The sequence below is a fragment of the Phocoena sinus genome, chromosome 1 (genome assembly GCF_008692025.1).
Source record: "Phocoena sinus isolate mPhoSin1 chromosome 1, mPhoSin1.pri, whole genome shotgun sequence".
NCBI lineage: Eukaryota > Metazoa > Chordata > Mammalia > Artiodactyla > Phocoenidae > Phocoena > Phocoena sinus.
Genome location: NC_045763.1, coordinates 180,155,431 through 180,171,466, shown reverse-complemented (window position 1 = coordinate 180,171,466; position 16,036 = coordinate 180,155,431). Strand labels below are relative to the sequence as shown.

Below are 16,036 nucleotides of genomic sequence, written 5' to 3'. Positions count from 1 at the left end.
TTATTTGGAATAACATTCTGTTTCCACAGTTTTAGCCATAAAATCCCTGCCACAGAACACTGTGCCTGATTCAAGCGAAATATTTTTTTCTGGACTACTCCTGGGGATCTTGGACTCAAAGCTTTGGTAATACTCTCTCACCATATAAAAGAGTAAGAAATCCTGCCTCTTGCCTTCCCATAAAAGGAAAATTCCTTCTAGTGAATTAGTGAGATGACTAATTCAAGTGATCATGAACTTGGAGAAGATCCTTGGGGAACTGACTCTTCCATTTAAGAAGCTAAAAAGAGCTACTGTTCTTTAAGTTTTACACTTCTCATTTTAAATCAAAAGATGTAGAAATCAATTAGCCCAATTCTTCTTATCTATCTTCAATCAGTTCTGAACCTAGACTACTCTTGCACTCATTCAAGTTTTGATACAATCTCCCTTATCCAGTTCAGTCCTATTTTTGTAGTTTGTATGAAGCAAAGGCAATGAGATAATGGTTTTCTTAATTCAGCTTTTATGGTAACATTGTTTTTAAATTCAGTGCTAGGTAAAATTTTTATCAGTGATAGGGGAGAAGACTGACTCTGTGGTAACTCATAGGAGCTTGTGTCCTAGTTTAGCAATTATTTCCTGCAACCAACAAAATTACTTCATTCAATCACTTGCTCAAAAGTGGCTAGAAGGTAGGCTTGAATGCAACCGATATTTATATATTTTACATGCTCTTGGCTGTGTAGAACCAATCTATAACACATAGCTTTACACAAATAAATAATAGACATTTAAAAATAAGTATTTTTAATAAATATTTCTTTATTAGGCTTGACCATCTAAATTAATATGTGTTCATTTCTATTCTTACCAAAAGTGCCTCAGGGATAAAAAATGTGAATGTCGTGTCTTTGAAATTATGTGCTAATTGTAAAAACAAGGTTCTAACATGTTCTAATTCTATTTGGTTGTAAAATGGGTGTTTCCATGTTTTATTTATAAAATTAATAAGTATTATTAAATAAAGATCCTTAACGCGTGCTTTGAAATGGTTGAGATCTAATGAAACATAAAGAAACCCCAAATACAATTTACTTCATATCAGTAGAGAATATTGTCTTATATTAGTTCCCATAACATCTACCAGTGTCCACTCTGTGAAAGCCACGTATAAGGGCAACCTATACGTCTGTAAGCGCAGGGGTGTAAACAAGTTTTAGCACCATCCTAGTACTGAGATTTATTGAAAGTTCATTTTTCTCTGTTGGTTTTTATCAAAGTCTAGACGATTTACTCAGGTGTGGAGTGACTTTCGCTGCCAACATGGTGGTTGTGGACAAAGAAAGCACCATGAGTGCCGAGGAAGACTACATGGCAGATGCCAAAACGATTGTAAACGTGCAGACCCTTTTCAGGTAAATATCTGGATAACCCAGCCCTTAAGCATCTGTGAGATATATGACTCTGTGACTCTGTGTATAAAGAATGAACATGAGACATTTATACTGCAGTTATGTTTATTCCTTTTATCATAAAACAAATACTTATTTAGGACCTAATGTATGGCTGGTACTGTGTGAAGTTTAATTTTTAACATCAGGTCAGCAGTTCTTTTAAAAATAAAAAGAATAATGCATTTGTTTTTTCGTATAGTTTAAGAAATTCTAAAAAGCTGTGTGCAGTAGCAGTCATGATTTTTGCCAAACCACGCATGTTTAATTTTGGTTTTATGCCCAGCAGTAGCCAAAGGTATGCATTTACATACTGAATAACCAGGAAGAAAAGATCACAAGGCTAATATACCCATGTTAGGAGCCAAGTCACAATGTTATCCTCACTTCCTAATGAAAGACACTTCCTGTCTTTCAATAATTAAACCCATCCTGGTAGGAATTCCCGTTAGGGTCATCTTTGCATAAGAATTAGCAATACTGACCAGAGAAAAGTTCATGCTGTGAGCAAAGTCAAAATTGCCAATCAATCAAGACATCGGTGTCATTTGGAATGATTCTTCCTAAAATCATCTTAAAATTTAAATAACTAAAAGATCATTATTTCAGTTTTATGCATTTTGCAGAAGTCTAAAGGAAATATCTGAGCTACCAAATTATGAAAGTGAATAAAGCAATCTGAACTCTATCTTCATCTCCCCTCACTTCATACCTTCGTATTGTAGCAAACCATATATTGAGGATAGTTATCTGTTTATAGTTTGAAGTCAGAATTCAGGAGAGAGAGCCAAGTTGTGTGTCTCACTTAAGTTGACTATTTATTATATGATCTTAGGCAAATTACTTTCCTTCTCTAAACCTTGATGTCTTAATCACAAGGTTGTTGGAGATTTAAAAACATATAATGCCTTGGTACCTGCCTGGTTGTTTTCAATTTCTCAATAAATGTTAGCTACTATCATTATTAGCCAAAGACTTATCACTTACGTGGGGCAGAGTGGAAAAGCTACAGACCTTGGAACAATATAGCAACAAACTTCATCTGACATGATCTCTATCCCAGAGGTTCCCGCAGAAAATTACTGTGACTTTGAGTATGTTTCTTAACCTCATTGAAATTCAGTTTCCCTCATCTATAAAATGCATGTGGAGAATAATTAACCCTTCTTACAGTGTCAGTGTGAGGACAGGAAATCAGGTATGTAAAGAATCTGTCACAGCAATTGGAAAAATCTACCCTAACTTGCATTAGAATCTCCTCCTGTTCCAGAAAGAGTAATACACCCTCTAAAGTTACTGTTATGGGCAGTTCATTTAGAATATAGCTAACTAGTCATTGAGCTATGTAAATAGTACATTTAAAGGTAGCATAGCACATGTTGAAAATATGACATATATATAAGCATTCTTTTTTCTCTAGAGAATGAAAAAGGAAACCACAGGGTGGAAAATGAATTCAGATGGATGAGATTTATAGCCAATGAATAAAGTAAAATCTTTTTGATTCCATGCTTGGCAAAAGCTAATTACAGTTTTAACAGGAGAGGATCCTGGTCTTTTGATTAAACGTGCTATTTTAATTTTCAGCTTATTGTGAGTTTATTTCTCTTATGGTGACAGTTGTATTGATTTGACATATTCTCTGAATGAATTATTTTTATTTCAAGAGAATAATAAACCTCCATCTTACTGAGAGGTGCAAAGGCTCTAATTAATTTTTTTCAATGAACTAGCTGACCAGAATAACTAAGGGCAGCTGCACATGTGGTTGCTGGTAGTGGGAAGGCTGCCTTCCCTGAGTACCTGGTGGAGGAGGCATCACATATTGAAAGAATGACTGGATGAGTGAATGAGTGATTTTGGATCTTTTCACTATTAAGGTTACCTATCTTCAGCAGAACATTTTAGAAATTATGCAATTTGTATGGCTCATAAAAACATCTAGACTGAATAGTTTTAAGCAGAAATTTGAGAAGAACTATGAAATACCCAAATTTTGTTCTCTCTTTTCCTGTGTCTGTAAAGGCATTATCATTTTTCTAAGTATATAACAATATTTTTCAGGAAAAAAAAATTATGATAGACCCACAGACATAGAAAACAAACTTATGGTTACCAAAGGGGAAAAGGAGGGGAGGGATAAACTATGAGATTGGGATTAACATATACACATGACTATATATAAAATAGATAACCAACAAGGACTTACTGTATAGCACAGGGAACTCTACTCAATATTTTATAATAACCTATAAGGGAAAAGAGTCTGAAAAAGAATATATATATATATATATATATATATATATATATATAGAGAGAGAGAGAGAGAGAGAGAGAGAGAGAGAGAGGTATGTGTAACCAAATCACTTGCTGCACACCTGAAACTAACACAACATTGTGAATCAACTATACTTCTATTTTAAAAAATATGGTAATATTTAAAATAAACTTTAAAACATCTATGAAACTTTTTTATGGAGTAATTCATCAGCTGTTAATCTAGGCATGCTAAACTAGGCTAGTCTTACATAATAAAAGAGTCAGATACAAGTGGGTCCCTATGGTATATGGAATACCATTTATGTAGATAAATGACCCAAATCGTACAGACTTGGTAGTTTCATTTTATCGGTGCAGTCAGTCAGATATCACCCTTGAGGTCACTCTGCCACATTCCTTGAAGGTTTCATTTCTTGATTCACTGTGACTCTTGCCAACCCTGCTTCTACCATAATTCTTGATGTTTTCAAAAATCCTACCCAGATGGTCCTTTCGATGTCTGACCTTAGCCACCTATTCTCGTGGTCATTAGAGTACCAATAATTCCTCCCCGCCATATTCTGAATTTCATTCAACTCTCTGAGCACTACTACTTATTTTCTACCTCATTGCTTCCCATATCCCCCACTCTGAACAGTCCTTTTCTGCTGGAATCTACTGTCCACTGATTCTACTGTCCTTAGTCACCTGAGGGCTCTCTTCCCTCTTTACCTGGATTAAACTCCAAGATCAGTCATGACAAACAGTCCTGTGCTGAAACCCTAAACAGCCAATTACTGATTATCTACTATGGGCTAACACAGATCTCAACTCTGTTTCCTTTTTCTGTCTTCTTCCTACTCCCAGTTTTCTGTCCTTTCAGATTTTCTACCCACCAGCTTGCATGAAATTTCCTAGAGGCAGATGACAGCACTCCAGAGAGAGGATCCAGTTACTCTTATAAGTAAGCGTCAGGCACCCAGAAGTCCAGTCACAGTGGGTGGATAGCAGACTATTTATTTAGGAGAAAAACCTAGGGCCCCATCTCCAAGGGAACTAGATTCTTACACATCGAGTATGCAAGAGTAAGTAGTGTTAAACATGATTAAAGAACACAACTTAGGTAATACAAACAAACTTTAACACTTCATGAAGTGGACAGTCTGCATCCCCAAGGGTCCAGAGAACTCCAAACTGGGGTAAGAGGCAGAAAGTTTTTATAGCTTAAAGAATGAGAAACAAGGAAGAGAAAAAAAATAGAAAATGAATAAGGAACAAAGATATAAGTACAGAGCCCAGAGTTGGCTTGGCATTTGGGGGTTGGCTGACTGACTATAATCTATATCTGGTCAAGTGGGACATTTTCAGGAACAAGAAAGTTTAGGTTTTGGTTTGCTGACGAGGCACCCAGGGCAGGAGCCACTCCATCTTGGGCCTAGAAATTATTTCAACAATAGTAGGTCTAAAAGATCTCAGCCAATCCTTGCATCTTTATGACCATCATTCATTTCCTCAAACGAGAGCCAATTTCTTACTGGTTAACTAGTAAGGCTGGGGTGTTGATAGAAGTATGGCTAACAGAAGCCATTTCAATTCTGGGATGTGTACTCTGATTACAAAACCAAATTGTGCCACCCTGAGTGGTGAAATAGAATGCTTAGCTGCACCTGGAGTTTCTCTTAAACCAAACCTTTGAACCTATCACACTGTTTATGCTGAAGCATTTTAACGTAAAGTGAGAACTGTCTATCTTAAGAGTCATGCAGCTGCTATTGATGGCGCTTAGGATTTAAATCAGAAGAGTCCCAAAGTCTAACATCAAGTTCATTTTAATCTAGGCAGCCTGAATGTGCCCACACTATTGCATCATCCTGCCAAGCAAGGTTGCTGAAAGGACTAAGTGAGATGATTTCTGAAAAGCACTCAGCAGCGCCAGGCACATAATAGGCAGATAATAATTGGCAGTGTCCTCAAGTTGCAGTTTCTAAAATATCGTGGTCACGAAAATGTGGAAGCAGACATCATAGTTACTTTATTAGTTAGAAAATTGGGGCAAGAATTTAGATGCAATATTTTCTTTGGCTTATTTATTTCTAGGAGACAATCAAATCTTGTGATCTCTGTAGTATCTGGATGGTACTAGGCAAATAAAGAGTACTGTATACTGTTACTTTATATGGGGTGATGCTACATTTTATGCTAGCATTTCTGACTGTTTAGCTGTTTGGACCATGCCATTTTAACTTGATTATTTTGACATTCTGTTTGGATGTGGGGTTTTTTGACTTTTACATTTTTTGCTTCTAAAACTGTGAAGGAATGTGTTAGAAAAGTCTTCAGTCTGTGCTTATATTAGAGCCCAGGAGACAAGAATGAGATGGAATTCAAGTATGAAATGAAAGTAAGAGTGCTCTAGTTCACAACCTATTGATGTAACTGGTATGACCAGTCTGAAATAAGGTTAAATTTGTTATTCAGAAGCTCACAACACACTTAATGTGTCTTCATCCACCTTGTGTGGCGATTACCTATTTGCTGGTTTGGCCCCAGAGAACCTACCCAGGAAGTGATTCATCTTTAACATCCAAAGCCTAGAGCATGGTGTCCAGAGTTTTAACGCTCATTTAGTGAGCACTCTGAAGTGTGTGCTAGGATGGCTGGACCAAGAGGAACCTCCAGCCGTGCTTTGTGCCAGCATGAGCTGCCTCTCCAGAAGGACCTAAGTGGGTCCTTACCCAGATGTGTTCTTTCTCGCAAGGTGAGTTTTCCTTCATGGGTTCTTAGTAGCCCCATGAAGCAGCAAACTTCCTCTGGGATGACCTCTAGCCCAGAGGTTCCAGACGCCCTGAGGAAGGGAATGGCTCCACTACTTTGCTCAGAAGAGACTGAATCCTTCGTAGCTGGCCCACCACCTCCCCCAGAGAGCATTTCAGAGCACAGAAGACGTTGGCAGATAAGGTCTTTGTCAGGTTAGAGCCTGTTAAACTTTCTCTGCTACCTGTCTAAGCACCTTTCCTTACATTTCTAAGAGAAACACTCAAGTGAGTCTCCCTAGCACAAAGATCCCCTGTCTGATTTCCAAATTAAAAGAAAAGCAGGGGGCTTCCCTGGTGGCGCAGTGGTTGAGAGTCCACCTGCTGATGCAGGGGACACGGGTTCGTGCCCCGGTCCGGGAAGATCCCACATGCCGCGGAGCGGCTGGGCCCGTGAGCCATGGCCGCTGAGCCTGCGCGTCCAGAGCCTGTGCTCTGCAATGGGAGAGGCCACAACAGTGAGAGGCCCGCGTACCACAAAAAAATAAAAATAAAAAAAAAATAAGAAAAGCAGGTCCTTACTTTCAAATTTAAGTTTCTCTTGCTAAAGTTTTACCTAATAAGGTGCTCGATACATTCTGAAAATATTGAACGTTTTCACATTTTTATGAACGAGTATTAGTATCTAAATTAAATTTAAATAGGCACATCAAAATGTGCCTTGAATGAAAAGCAACCACTTCAAATGCCCAAGACATTTTGGGGTAGGAAGTTTTGCTGTACTATCCAAGGAAAGTATTAAGCAAGTCATTTAAGGACTTAGCTAGAGGATTATAAATTTGGCAACTACTGAAAGAAAATAGAAGAATATATGTGATCTAGTCCAGTGGGTGAAGGAATGCCTCTCCCTGAGGAACTGGTCTTTTACTAAAAAGATAAAGGCAGTAAGTGGGCTTAAAAGATGAACAGAGCATTCCACAGGGGGGCAGCAAATACCAAGGCGCTAGGTACTAAACATCCAAGGACTTGGAGCAGAGCCGGAGGAAGGTACGCCAGAGGCTGAGATGGAAACCAGAAGCCAGACTATTCATGGCTTTAAAGAACACTTTAGTAAGTTGCCCTTTATTTTAAGAATAACAGGAAATCATTGAAAGATAGGAAAGTTTAAAATATTATTTTAGCTACAGTGTGAAGAATGGTTTGGGGAAAAGTGAGAGTGGGTGAAAACCGACCAGTTAGAAGACTTTTGAATTGCAAGGACTATAAGAGCATAAATGTCAAGTTAAAAATAAAAAAGGAATATCGTCTCTAGCTTGGCAAAATAGTCATAGGCTTACTGAAGAAATAACACACATAGGCACTTGGGAAACGATGTAATTCAAAACATTGATACCGAATACGTATCAATGCAAGAGTGATTTTTTATACAGTGCAAAATTTTTAATATTTTGTTCAGTTTACATGGATTAAAATTTTAAATGCAGGAGATATCTGATATTTATTATACTGTCATTTATTACTACTACCCCAGACTCAGATCTAAAGTGTTTTTAAAACATTTGTGAAAAAATATGTTCATGTTTGTTTTAGTGCCAATATTCAATCATAGTCTAAAACTGGGGGCTCATGCATCTAAGTGTGTTTTTATACCTTTCATAATAATATACACCCTTTGTTATTCAGAAACATCATTCCCAGCCACCACAGATCAAAATTTGTAGTGTAACACACTAGCTCACTAAGTAATATATATATATATTTTTAATTTAATTAGTTTATTTATTTATTTTTGGCTGTGTTGGGTCTTCGTCTCTGTGCGAGGGCTTTCTCTAGTTGCGGCGAGCGGGGGCCACTCTCCATTGCAGTGCGCGGGCCTCTCACTGTCGCGGCCTCTCTTGTTGGGGAGCACAGGCTCCAGATACGCAGGCTCAGCAGCTGTGGTTAACGGGCCCAGTTGCTCCGCGGCATGTGGGATCTTCCCAGACCAGGGCTCGAACCCGTGTCCTCTGCATTGGCAGGAAGATTCTCAACCACTGTGCCACCAGGAAAGCCCTAAGTAATATTTTTATTAAAATATTGTAAATAATTTTCAGATTTGTATGTTCTGATGTTTGTTTGTTTTGCTTTAATATATACAGGCAGCTAGTCTCAGAGTTCTCCCAGTCTCTGAAATGAAGTATATGATATGGTTTTCATCTTTGTGTTGGTTAACATACCTGGGCATGTCAAAATTATTTATTAAATGAATTAATTCAAGCAGATGACAATTCCGTAGGTATTTTACACAATTATACTTACGTCACCGAGTAAATTGGCCCATCAAAATGTGTCTTTAATAAAAAGCAACCATTTCAACTGCCAAAGACATTTTGGGATAGCAAGTTTTGCTCCAATGTACAAGGAAAATATTAAACAAGTCATTTAAAACTTAAACTAGAGAAGTAATTGTAGAACAATTTAAAATAGAACAAACTACATTATTTTCAATTACTATATTGCTTTATGATGATCCTAGTACCTAGGGAAAAGAGACTTATGAGGTCATTTAATTCTAAAATGTTATATATTCAAAATGTATTTAGGTCATATTAAGGCTCAGAAATGGATGTACAGTATTAGTATTTTAAAGATATATAATTAAATCTATTAGACAACCAAATTTGCAAATATAAAGTATTATAAATGAATACAAGTAATATTTTATAGATACGAAGGGCACTACAATAAAATATTTCATTATTTAAGTATTATTTAGTTCTAGATTTTCACTAGGTGGCAGACTTAGTGCAGTTTCTCAGTTTAAACTAACATAAATGGTGTAGGTTCAATTATATAGAACAGAAATGGCACATCACATAAATTTTGTTGTCCTATCTAATTTCAACTCTAGAAGTCACTTAAATACAATGACTAGATCACTCAATCGTTTTATTACTGACTCTTACTAAGACCTCAAATACATCTGGCTACATATATATATATATATGTATATATATATATTCTGTTTGATGTAATGTGTTAGAAAAGGATTATAAACAAAAGATTTCAAATGGTCACAAATTTGTCTAAAGTTAGAAAAATAATATATGTGAAAGATAAAAGCCATATTTCTCAAAGAAAATAAAAATTTCCAAAAGTTGAGATATATTTTTCATTTGTTTACTTTTTGTTTCCTCAGAAATTCCTTCTCTGGCCATATATCTCAGTACCTTCCAAGATGTTCCTCACAAGCTATCCATTCACTAGCATCTTAAAGCTATTTAATTTGTGAACCACAGATTTCAGTCATCCACATTTACCATCCTTAGAAAAATATGTACATCCTTATAATTTATGAATTTGTTGCCGTTTCCTCTATTAGATCATAAGAGTCTAATATAAAGGCAGGAATTTCATGTTCCACTTCTTTTTTATCTCCTGGAGACCAGAGCTCTCCAACAGCAAACACTTGATATTTATTTGCTAAATTAGATACTAAATATTGTCCTCAGTAAATTGAAACAACAATAATGAAGTTATGATCTAACAGCTCCTATTTCCGGATAGCTACAGAAGTAGAGATTACAAAAGTTTAAAATAGAGTTGACTTGTAATATCTGAAACTCCAACATGTTACTAGATATTCTTAATAACTTACTATTTTATTTGGGTCATTTGAGTTTCCTTTCCTACCTACCTATTTATTAAAATAGGGAGGGGGGCAGGTTCGTGTTCTAGACCCTGACTGTTTGTGTGTGACCCAGGCTCTGCTACCTACTAGAATCTTACCTTGAACGTTTTATTTGGTTTTTCTGGGCCTCAGTTTCTTCAACTGTAAACTAATAATTGTAAGTAAATCATAGAGTAGTTTTTGGAATTTGAAGAAACAGTAAGTGACTCTCTCGATTTCCTAAACAAGTTGGAAACTATCGAGACCCAAAGAAGTCAGGCAGTTGGGGATCCCATGCTAGGCAGAACTGTGTAGCGTTGGTGCCTGGCAGTAGTAGAGAACCCTGATCAGGAGCCCTGCTAGACAACCACTGGGTCTTCCCTGTAGGGCTGGGCTCACTTCATGGCCTGGCTCAGACCAGCGCACACCCAGAGATACTGAAAAGGCAGAGTCAGAAGTGAGCCATATGTCCCCAACTCCTCCCAGGGAACAGGGGGTGCAGATGGAGGCCCAAAAGAAGGAGGTCCTTAACCTGATGTTCTGAAGATTACATGAATCAATACATGGAAAGCTCTAAGAATAATGCTCTGTAAATTTTAGATATTATCGGGTTTTGGACCTTTCTTTAACCTTCCAAAAGATAAAAAAAAAAATTTAAAAAGTGAAAAGACAAAGAGAAAAACCTCAGGTCAGTTAATTTTCCTTTTTAGAAGCTCAGATCATGAATATGGCATTTATTCTCTAAATGAGACTACATGCTTTATCTTCATTCGTCCATGTTGCTCTTATTTATTCATTTTAGTTTCTGTTTTGACAGCCGATTGACACACCATATCATGGTAAATATCTTTAGAGACATTGTTTTAAGATATTTCTTAAGTGAATACTTTTGAAACTTCCAGATGGTACGAGATTTGTCATTTCTTCGGCTTACCAGATGGAGTCCCACCAGCCCAAAAGTCAATTGATATTTTTTTCTATCAGGCCACTCTTCTAATTTTTCAAAAGTTTCTGAGAAAATGAACTTTTAATCAAATGTGCTACCACTGGGGACTTCTGAGTGAGAATAGAGCTTCTAAAAGAAAGTCCTGAGGAATACAGATTATATGGTGTTTCTCCATAAACTAATCTAGTTAAATCACACCCCTTCTTCACCAAGATTTAATCCACTAAACCAAAAATACACAAATCAGAACTGCGAGATGTGTTTATTGTAACAAAGAATTATCAATTAGAGGAATATAATGTGAACTACTAGGACACTAGGAGGGAAACTTTGCCTTCCTGGCTGCTGTGCTTTAGTAGGAAGGCTGAAGTGTGGATGAAACCAACCAGAGTTTAGTGCAAAATGCAATGTAATAAGCAGTATTACAAATAAACCAAATACCAGGAGCCACTGTGGATTCTGACTTTAAGCAATGATACAGCTTCATCTCAATGAGATTTGATAAGAACTTTAAATAATTGTTGAGATTCCAAATATAGGGGTGGAGGAGGAGAGTAAGGAAGGAGGAAACTACGTTTCAAGCAGAAATAGCAACAGGAGAAAAAAGAAAATAGTTAAGAAATAGTAATACCACCACAACTAAGGAACAGGACCTGTTATGTATCAGACACTGTGCTAAGTCTTTCACAAACTGTATCTCTAAGTTTCATACCACCTCTCCTGTACAGAATCTGAGGTTTAGTGTTTCCTCAATCAACTCAAGGTAACAGAACTATTGTAAACCGTGATGAACTGCACAAATAAAATTATACTTTGTGGTACGCGGGCCTCTCACTGTTGTGGCCTCTCCCGTTGCGGAGCACAGGCTCCGGACGCACAGGCTCAGCGGCCATGGCTCACGGGCCCAGCCGCTCCGCGGCATGTGGGATCTTCCCGGACCGGGGCACGAACCCGTGTCCCCTGCATCGGCAGGCGGACTCTCAAGCACTGCGCCACCAGGAAAGCCCAATAAAATTATACTTTTAACATTAAAAGTCAACAAAAGAAATTATGTTCTGATTGTTCTTTTGCTGATATTATTTCAATCCAACTTATTACAAGTTACCTGTTGTACTTAAAGTACAATAATACTTGTTCTCAAAATGGAGATGAGGCCGTGTGGCTATATTTGTTCCTCCGAAGAGTGGATCTCATGAAACACCTGATGATACCATTTGCAAAGGCTTTGATGAGGTAAGTCTCGATACCGGTCCAGCAATGTAACCAAGAGGGCACATGTAGTTTTCACAGATAACTCTGAAATATAGCATTTTTAAGCATTTTTTAGGTCTTAACTGATAGGGTGACTAAGCCCCCTGGAAACTGACCTGAGGGCCCCTCAGGGAAGGCCCAGCAAGCCTGCAGACAGACCCTCACTCCCTGAGAGGAGGGAGAGGGTCTAGCAAACCATCCATCAGCTTTAGGGAGTTAGAGCCGAGGAAAGGGGTAATCGCATCCGTCATTCTGGAGTTCAGAGTCAGGGCTCCCAGCTTCCTCTCTAAGACACCAAGCCAAGCGCTCAGGCAGATGGAGTAACAGTGCCCTCACTCCTGGACCCCGCAGATAATGCGAGATCAGCTGGAGATGCTGATTTGTTTCTGAGCCACGAGTCAGATGTTTCTGGCCAGCATATTTCTGTCAGTTCTAGTGCCTGAGTTCAAGGCATGGGTTCAGCTACTGGTAGGAATTTGAAGTGGCCATAACTGGGTTTGAAGACATATTGTATGGAGAGCAAAGCTGATTATCACGTGATGTGGCCGCCACAGAGAATCTCAAAATATTTGAGCCAGGACAGCTACCAGTGATCACGGACATCAGCTAGAGATCAGCTACATCAAGCACAGCGACAATAAGAAGGTGTTTGCTGTGGTTTTATTTTGCCCGGTTTTTCGGGGGGGGAGAAATCATGCGTGTGCATGGGTATGTGTGCGCTTGCACACGTGTGTGTTTTTGAGGGAGAGGAGGTAAATGGAAAGAACGCTAATGCAAAACTCTGGGCAAGTGGGAAGTCTCAGGATCCTTCTAGAACAATGCCATCAATTGAGCCATGACCTCAATTCATTACAATGAGTTGTTATTTCAGTTAAAATAGTTGCTCTTCTCAGAAGTTCATTGTAGCAGGATTTGGCATTTAAAAGCACATACTATGAGGACAGGGAACCATAGAAGATCAAAGAACTCAATTATGAACAATAAGCTCATCATAGGAAATTTTTGCCAATCCGGATATTCACCTTACAAATTTCTATTTCAATATTATCCATGAGGTAACTTCTTCAATCAGCTTTATGAATGTGTGACAAGAAAATGCCTAATAAAAGCCAAATTACTGAATTTATTTTTCTTATGGTGCTAAAATGTTGGTTAAAATATTCTTTGGGAAAGAGGGTTTCATTTTTCTTGCACTGCACAGAACAGGTGATGTGGTATGGCCTGCTCTTATAATTGCGTGTAGTTTTATGCCTACAGCTAGGTATCACTCACTCATAAATATGTTGTTATAAAAAATACCATATTGGATTGTTAGCGTAATGCAAATGTTTCTTTGAAATGCAGGTTGTTTTCCAGTCTCAGTATTATCACAGAGCTCACCCACCCAGCCAACATGAGATTCATGCAATTCAGAGCCAAAGACTGTTACTCCCTTGCTCTTTCCAAGCTGGAAAAGGTAGGAATTCACATCATGAAGTAAGTTGCATTTAACCTTTTGGGCTGAAAGACTAACTCTAAAATTTCTACATGTAGAGAGGAATGCCATGAAATAGTAAAAATAAAAATGCTGTTTTGAATTCCTATATGGGGGCTAAAATCTTAATTTATAATTTTTTTAAAGTATGGATTGATGGATTTGAACCATATATATCACAAGTGAACATGATAGAGGTATCTCGTTCCATCATCATTAATCATAAATTGAAAGCATGATATATGAAAGAGTTAAACTCAGCAGGGGTATATATACTCACTTATAATGTCCATTATTGATAATACCACGAGTACTCTGTCAAGACATCTATATTTACGTAGGAATTTGCAGTTTTCATAAATCCTTACAGTCCTAGGAAACTTGTAGGCTTTGTTGAAAGTCAGTTCCCAGAGGAGATAATATGAGACACAAGCTCACAATCTGAGACAAAGACAAGTTTATTGCTTACGTAAGGGAGGCTGTCACCTCAAGAGAGCTTTTTTGTTTTTTTTTTTTTTTTGGTTTATAAATATTTATTAAAATTGAAAGTTGTTTGCTCTTCTATCCCATGAACATCCATCCACCTGCCTGTCACCTGTTTAGATGCATGACTGCTGTCATAAATGCCCTTGGAATCTTTAGGATAACAGCACATCTGCCTTTGCTTAAAACTCCTTGTTCCTTGCCTTCCTAGCCAACACCTCTCTTCACAACTTTATATAAAAGGTCTCCAAAATTTGTACCCCAAGTGAGCCATCCATGAATAAAAACATATACCTGGGATCCAAAAAAAGTTGGCCTGGACATGTCAAAGACTCAAGTCCACCTAAGAAATAAGAGTGGTTTTATAATAGCCAAAGATGAATTTTTCTCCCCACAAATCTAAAAAATGCCTGCAATCAGATAGAGCTAATTAAGACTCAGGAGAGCTTTGTCAATGTCTTGGAGTGGGGAAAGGAAGGTCAAAGTTTATCAAGAGTTGGGAATTGTATTTAATGAGGCTCTTTTCAAGTGGGGACTTACTAGGATTGGGAAGAGATGAGAATAACGCTAAGGAAGACAGTAGCGTTGTTGCAAAGTCATGTTATGGGCACAGAAAAGTGTGGTTTTCTTCTCAGTATCCAGGCTGAGTGTGGGGATAAATGGATTTTGCATTCCAGGTGTACTTGATACTAGTGTACTGGGAGAATTCGATGTAAGAGAAAAAAATAAGATCCAATCTTATACATGTGAAAATGTGTTAAATCTATGCCATCTTTATTGTTTGTAATAATATTTATAAAATAGAGATAAGGATGGCTTACATTTTTTTTGGTTAGTTTTTTTCTTTCACTTCATTTTATTTTGATTACCTGTTACGTCGGGCACTGTCCTGATTCCTGGGTGACGTACTGTTGAGTGAGGTCACTTCTTTCTTGTCTGTGAGGTACTCACAGAGTGAGGTACTCTTGTCTTATGGTTTCCTTCTTCAACGCTGGTCACATACATTGTGTTGGTGGAACCTTGCCACCGCCCCTTTATAGGCATAGTTACCTTGTTGCTAGGCACTGCTTCCAGATGAGGAAACAGAGTTTAAGACAGATTAAATAACTGTTGTGCCCAACACACAGTGAGGCCAAATACACTGAAAGGTCAGAGTTTGGAGCAGAGAAAGGGCCAAGCAAGGAGAACGGGGCAACAAGTGCTCTAAAGACCTGAACTCTCTGATGGTTTTTGGGGAAGACATTTTATAGGCAAAATTTGGGGAGGGGGCTGCAGGGTGTGTTACTCTCCTCTGATTGGTTGGAGGTGGTATTCCAGGAATCTCAATCATCAACCTTCTCATTCCAACCAGTCTGGGTTCACGAGCTTATGGTCTGCCTGAAGTTACCATCCTCCACCAGGGTGGGAGCCTTAGTTCCCACAGAGCTCAGAGATATGTATGTAAATGTTTTGTACATCCCCCAAGGAGGAACCACGACCAGGCCCCATTGCTGTACTACTCTTTTCTGTTCTTTCCTTGCCTTTTTTCTTTTCTTTTCCTTTCTTTATTGAAGTATACTTGATATACAATACAGTGATTCACAATTTTTTTTTTTTTTTAACATCTTTATTGGGGTATAATTGCTTTACAATGGTGTGTTAGTTTCTGATTTATAACAAAGTGAATCAGCTATACATATACATGTGCTCCCATGTGTCTTCCCTCTTGCGTCTCCCTCCCTCCCACTCTCCCCCTCCCACCCCTCCAGGCTGTCCCAAAGCCCCGAGCTTATACACAATTTTTAAAGG

General features: G+C 38.0%; 1 protein-coding gene across 2 annotated transcripts in view; it reads left to right on the top strand.

Annotated features, from left to right (window-relative positions):
• The window catches only part of KCNT2 (potassium sodium-activated channel subfamily T member 2), a 373,439-nt gene that overhangs the window by 290,495 nt on the left and 66,908 nt on the right, over window positions 1-16,036 (top strand). For both annotated transcript variants that reach the window (XM_032606842.1, XM_032606832.1), the window contains exons 20-21: window positions 1,263-1,397; window positions 13,636-13,747. In XM_032606842.1, coding sequence (XP_032462733.1) covers window positions 1,263-1,397; window positions 13,636-13,747 — 247 coding nt within the window. The remainder of the gene's footprint in view (window positions 1-1,262; window positions 1,398-13,635; window positions 13,748-16,036) is intronic.